The 7,027-nt window shown below is 40.0% G+C and overlaps 1 protein-coding gene across 1 annotated transcript; it reads right to left on the bottom strand.

The window, feature by feature from the left end:
- Positions 1 to 2,050: 2,050 nt before the first annotated feature.
- Positions 2,051 to 6,555, bottom strand: LOC115923375. The gene is made up of 3 exons (XM_030983868.1): positions 6,333 to 6,555; positions 4,987 to 5,499; positions 2,051 to 2,172 (listed from the first exon to the last, which is right to left on the bottom strand). The coding sequence occupies exons 1-3, from the start codon at positions 6,553 to 6,555 to the stop codon at positions 2,051 to 2,053; spliced, it is 858 nt and encodes a 285-aa protein (XP_030839728.1).
- Positions 6,556 to 7,027: the final 472 nt, after the last annotated feature.

The raw sequence follows: 7,027 nt of genomic DNA, 5'->3' as shown, positions 1-7,027 counted from the left end.
TATACTAAATAAAAGATAAAGAATTATATAACATAATATTTACAAAAAGTCAAGAACCTTGGTTCAAAGTTGAAAACAATTATTTTATTAACATTTGTTATAATAGAGTTCTACGAAAGCAAGACACTGATGCTTTCTCCCGTACACTGAGATAGGGGCATAGGCGCCGGAAGTGGGGGGGGGGGGGGCAGGGGGCAGTTGCCCCCCCCCCCCCCAGACAAAAAAGTGGGGGGAGAAAAAAAAGGCATTTTTCCCCCCCAAAAAACGCCCCCCCCTCCTAAAAAAAAGCAGTAAAGGAGTAATTATGGTTTTTAATTTCAACCCAAAAGAACATAACAATAATAAAAACCTGAATTAAATCACGTATACAATTCCATTCAAAGAAAAAGAAAGTTCACAGGAGTTAAATTTCATAAACATTGCGCATGCCAACTATACAGTATTAATGGAGGTCTTGATAATCGCGATACGCGCATATCGTGGACATATTGTGCGAGAATGGGAAAGCGTGCCTGTTTTTTTGTGTTATAGGGTTGAGAAGAAAGGAGCCCCTAAACGCTGGCGTACAGATGGGGGGGGGGGGGTATTTCTTATTCAATACAAGTAAATTACAAATGTTGCTTTTATGACATGATTTTCCAGTATTTTTTTCTCCATTTTTTGGTAAGTCATACCTTTTTATGCGTTTGTTGGAAAATAAGAAATTCCCAAATTACAGTCGGGCGAAAAATACGCTTATTTCGAAGCCATTATGTCATGGTCTGCAAAGTGGCTGGGCTCGAGCCCCCCCCCCCCCCTCACTTTTTGAAAAAAATATGTTAAAGATAAAAAGAAAAGAAAGACAGAGAAAACATGAATTGACCTGCCAATGTCACAAATAAGGTTTTAAAAAATGCTCATCTGACCGTAATTAAATACCTAAAACCCCAGAGCTTCCGGGGGCTCTGCCCCCTTGACCACACCAAGGGCCCTAAGGCGGGCCCCTGGATGCTCATCTGACCGTAATACAATACCTAAAACCCCTGAGCTTCCGGGGGCTCTGCCCCCGGAACCCACCAAGGGCCATAAGGCGGGCCCCTGGATGCTCATCTGACCGTAATTAAATACTTTAAAACCCTGAGCTTCCGGGGGCTCTGCCCCCTGGAACCCACCAAGGGCCCTAAGGCGGGCCCCTGGATGCTCAACTGACCGTAATTAAATACCTTAAAACTATGAGCTTTCGGGGGCTCTGCACCTGGACCCCACCAAGGGCCCTAAGGCGGGCCCCTGTATGCTCATCTGACCGTAATTAAACACCTAAAACCCCTGAGCTTCCGGGGGCTCTGCCCCTTGGACCCCACCAAGGGCCCTAAAGCGGCCCCTGGATGCTCATCTGACCGTATTTAATAAAAAAACATTTGAGCTTCTGGGGGCTCTCCCCCGCCCCCGGGAACACGTCAATGGCCTTAAAGAGGGCCCCTGGATGCTCATCTAACCGTAATTAAATACCTAAAACCCCTGAGCTTCCGGGGGCTCAGCTCCTTGACCCCCTGCCGAGGCTCATGCCCTGGACCCCACACCAATTTACGCTCTACGTGATCGTTAATACTCAACTTTGAAAAACGTTCCGCGTTACATGCATGTAACGTGTAAGAATGGTGGTGATGCAGATTTTTCGTCTGCCCACCCCCCCCCCCCCTTCCGAAAGCTTTTTTCTCATTACGTCACTGCCTCTGGAAGGTGAGCCCCCTGGAATGTTTGCCCCCCCCCCCCCCATCCCAAACTGCTTCCGGTGCGCCTGACCAAACGTATGATGGTTCAAGGTTTCCTTAACAACTAATTAACAAAATACCCTTTTTTGTCCAAAGGGCCGCTTTTTGGGACGCCCCCTCCAATCTAGGGGTGTTCGCAACAAATTATAAAAACTGTTTATTATGATAAAGTCTTTCGAATAAACAAGGTGTGCTTAGTTTGTGCGGTAACTCAAAAACTAAGCATGATATTTAACTTTGACCCTCCGCCTGTCACTATAAAACATATAATTATTTAAGACGCTTCCAATACAGCACGGTCAGACGGGGTTTGCTTTTGGTCTGCATCTCACGACCACCATTAGAAGGAGAACGACGACCTCGATGAAAGCTAATAGTGTGAACGTTGCGTTGTAGGATGAGAAGTGATCCGCAATCATGCCTGAAAAAATACAAAGAGGGCAATTTTAATAAACCATGTTGATCTGAATAAATCCCTTAAATTACAGCCATTCGATCAGTCATTTATTCTTATTACACTTTCGGTCATAAAGGTGGAATAATTATTTTTACCCCAATTTATGGAATGATTTTGACAATGATTTATTCCTTATAGATCTAAATAATAGTATACATTCTCAAATTGTATTGAATAATAATTTGCGAGTGTTTGCTTTGCATGTGTGTGCTACGATACTAATCAACTAGGAAACCCATGCCCTTTATGAGGCATTAATCCTCATTACTGTCAGTTATGACTTAAGGACGTAGGTCCCCTAGTTGATAAGCATAGTAGCATACACATGTTTTAGCAGTCACGCAAAACAAACACTCATAAATTATTATTCAATAAAACCTGAGAATGTATCTATTAGGAATAAATCATTGTCAAAATCATTTCATAAATTAGGGTGAAAAAGATTATTCCAACATTATGACCACAGTGTTCATTCCTTGTGTTATCCTATTAAATCCTTAGCGGAGTAATCTTCTTCTTTAGGAAGAGCGATCCATTATATTCGATCCTATATATTTGTACATAGCATGCGTCCCTTTAAAGGTAATACAAAGTTTTGGGAAATTTTGAAAATTGGGTGGATAGTGATCCTTTACAATTTTGATATATGTGGATGCCCCTGTAGATGTTTTAATAGCACTAGAAAATCTAGCCCCTAAAACGCTGCTTTCGAGAAAAAATGGATTAACAAATTTACCGATGTTCCCGGTAAATTTTGATGAGTATTAAATAGCATCCACGGCCGTACAATGGTAGCTGCGAGCATGAAAATGTCAGAATATGTAGTTGTGATATATAGTTTTCAAACGGGAAGAGCTTATTGGTCGATTTTAGTCAAAAAACATTGTTTGATAGCTTAATAGCTTGACCTTGAGAGGGAGCTTGACAATATAAAGAGTTTATTATTTACAATTTCATTACTTTAGTCTCGATTTCTACCGCGACAACGATCACTGAATATTGTAGGATCGCATATGTTTCCAATATGTTCATTCGAACCAAATTCATGACCCATACCAAAACTTTGTTTTACCTTTAATAAATTGGTTCGCGATAGACCAGTCACTTGACTGTGAGGATTCTTTTCACGACGGATATTGTGTAAAGAATATATTCATTTTATGATGACTATTCGATATAAATAGACACTGATGTACATGTATATCAATTCATATATAACAGTAACCCCGATATTTTTGTTTTGTCCGCAAACAGCTCCTATAACTGCTGCCCTCTATCGCCACTATTGTATCTCTCGTCTGTGTTTGATATCTGGTACATGTCTGCCGCCAATGTGAGTGGTCTTGATATTCATGGCAACCAAAAACGCTTAAATGCATTCTATCTCTCAGTAACTGGTAGGAAACTGTACCTCAAACCTATCGAGTTGTGCAGTCCTTTTATCTCTTACCCTTGTAGCTAATAACAGTATAGCTGTTTGTATAGTCAAGTCAAAGCTAAACAAATCTATTGCAAAAATCTGGATAAATGATAAGCATATAGGGTACCTTTAGGATTCAAAGATCATAATTTCATCATTCCCACATTGTAGTTGGGAAAGCATTTAAGCATGATAGTCATCTGAGTAGTAAACAGTGGTATAATATGATAAGTTTTAAACAAATTAAAATAAATAAATGTTGTTTGTATTGGAAACATGTTTTGCAGAAGGACGTTTACGTGTCCTCTGTTTTTAACAGAAATTTGATTAGGATTAAACAATTTCGTCTACGTAAATCTAATTTCAAGCTTTCATATGATATGCTTCGGAATAATCTGTTCAAGTGTGGTTTTCTATAAGATGAACTTTGTTTAAAGTGCAAAGGACATGATGATGTTATTCAATCATGCTTCTATTCCATGTAGGGCCAACAGAACCTTCTTTGGATACTTAAAGGACTTATTTTTACATGCTATTGATCTTGAAAGGGAGATAGTATAGTATTGATGACTGCTTTGAGAGAAATAGTTGTTTTTATACGCTCAAGGTAGGGTTAGAATTGTGCTATTGCCCGAGGCGTGCCGAGGGCAATAGCCCAATTGTAACAATCATAATAAACACTTTTTATAATTTGGTGCGAACACCCCTAGATCGGAGTGAAGTGAGGTATATAAATGACGATAGCATTGTAGTCTATTTATCAAATTATTAGTTTTCGTAGTAAGTATGTGTATGATAATAGAGATTCGAATTTGATATATTTGGAGAAATGACTCACAGACTAAAAATAAAGGAACATTTGAAAGTACAAAATATAAAGTTAACTGCGAATTTTGTCCCCTTTTACCTATGACCGCGAGTTGTGTATAAGTATTCGATGATATCTGCACAAATATTTTGTGTATCATTTATGTTTCATTGTTTTTCTAAATTGTTTGTGAAATTATGTTATAGTTGAATATTGAATAAACACCTCGATAAAGGCTATTATAGGGTTTTGGAAGCAGTTAGAACTATTCAGTTCATAATCGTGTTACATTAATTGCATTCCAAAACAACGATTAGAATCACGGGGAGAGTGCTTTTTTTAAATTACTCTTATCAATTCATTCTTTTGGCTGTGATCAAGGTTGTAAATTTGATTGTTAGATCTCTTGAAACAGCATGAAAACAAGCTTTAAAATCCTATTTACTCAATTCAAGATATTTTAAAAGGATATTTTTTTGAAATTGTGATTGCTAAAAAATATATACATTTTAATTGCTCATTTACATATGGGTTTTAGGTGACTCCTTACCACCCAAATAGCCTCCAAGAAACATCCCGAATCCGATAAAAAGTTGATCGACTGCATACGCGACATCAAACTTTTCGGAAGACGCTCTACCCCTAATGACCAGCTGTCCCAGCACCGCCTTCCCTCCTACTGCTATCGCGGAGATACATGTCGTCACCAACATGGCGTAGTAGTCGACAACATACACATCGCAAAGAAGAGCGGCGATGTTCAGGATTGTAGCGATGAGATAGAGAGTGACAGGTTTGACAAGGCTGTTGGTAAGGGAACCAACAGCAACCCTGCTGAAGGTATTCCCTATTGCAGCTGAGAAAGTGATGATAATGGTGTTCCGGACAGAGATCCCTCTCTGCAGAGCCTGCGGTACAAGAAAGGAGTGCCAACCACTCCAAACCATATGCGACGCAAGAGTTACACCAAATAACACATTGAATACAGGATCCACGTAAAAATCAGATTGGCGAAGACTGTTGGTGATCCTGCGAAAAACTCCGCTGACGTTTCTGTCGTCATCTTTAAAGAAGAGTTAAATGTAAAGTTCATTAAAAACAGTTTACTGTTAAAATATATTTCGTATGATATTACCATTTACATATGGTATATAAAGGTCTCTCATTAATTTCATGATAATTGGTGTCATGGACGAGTGGATACGTCGCCGGACTGTCGATCACAAGGTCCACGGTTCGAATCCCGCCGCGACCTTTGGCAAGACATTGATCTACATTTTTCACACTCCACCAAGGTGACGTAAATGGGGACCATTAGGAAGGAATTCCTTGAATGCTGTGAGCACCGAAATCGGTAGCCTAGCAGAGCCGGGTAATATTGGAGCGCTTCGAGCACCTTGCAGGGTGGGTATGTGCGCTATATAAATATCCAATATTATTATTATTTTTACAAATGAAATATTACATCTGAAAGCCATTGTATTATTTCAAGAGTGTGGTAATTGAGCTGTATAAAGTAAGTTTCCTGGTCTCATAACATTTCATCGTTAGAAACCCTCGTCCCTGGCCATAAAATTATCTCTTTCCGAGGTGGCGCATATGAATTAGCAGCCAAAGTATTTATGTTTCAGTCGGACAAGGTGATTAATAACTTGTACCAGTCTTCTTAGACTAACCAGTCCCGGCTTACCACACGACACTAACGGCCCACGAGACCGACAATGTACATTATGTAGGTCTAATCGAATCTTCGAGCAAACTGTCTACATGGTCAAATGCCGACGAGACCAAAAAGCCACAAAACCGACATGCTGGTATTCTTGGCCTTCATACATATTTTTGAAGGATCACGAGACCGACAATGTCGGTCTGCTAAGAGTTTCCGGTTGAACTTACCTTCTGTGTCCCGACTTCTGCTGATGTTGCTTTCTTCTCCCTCGTTAAACCCTGGTGGCGAACTCTGAAAGCCATTTCTCTGTCTGCTATTCTCATCTGATTCCAATTGAATTGCCATGCCAACTGGGATAATATTAGCCATCAGAGCGCTTATGATGAGCAGTCCACCTCTCCAACCGTAAGCTTGACGTAAGAATTCAGCTATGAGCGGTACAAGAACCATTCCGGCGCCATATCCAGTCAAACCAAGGCTGAAAAGCAGGTTGTAATTCTCCCCAGCAACGCGGTGCAATGTCATGGCACAACATATATTTACCATACAATATCCAAGACCTGTTTTACATGAAAAGAAAACGCATGGGGCCATTTATATTGTATTATCATATATCTATACTAATTAGATGTACAAGAACAATTTACCTACGCCATGTTTCAGAGAAGTTATAGAATAATGCATCAAGATTCTTGCTTTCTGGTTTGTCAGAACTGCGGGCATTCTGCTTTGTCAGAACTGCGGGCATTCTGCTATTAGACAGCTACGTCTAAATTACCATAGCGAACACTTTAGCGCGGGCAATAGCTGTTTTTGTGCGTCAAACAATCACAAATAACATAGTAATAATGACTGCTATGAGAGACATAGCTGTTTTTATATGCTCAAGGGGAGGTTACATCGTGCTATTGCCCCGAGGCGT

Source organism: Strongylocentrotus purpuratus, unplaced genomic scaffold (assembly GCF_000002235.5).
Source record: "Strongylocentrotus purpuratus isolate Spur 01 unplaced genomic scaffold, Spur_5.0 spur5_scaffold_13, whole genome shotgun sequence".
Taxonomy (NCBI): Eukaryota; Metazoa; Echinodermata; class Echinoidea; order Camarodonta; family Strongylocentrotidae; genus Strongylocentrotus; species Strongylocentrotus purpuratus.
This window is presented reverse-complemented; position numbering and strand designations above follow the sequence as displayed.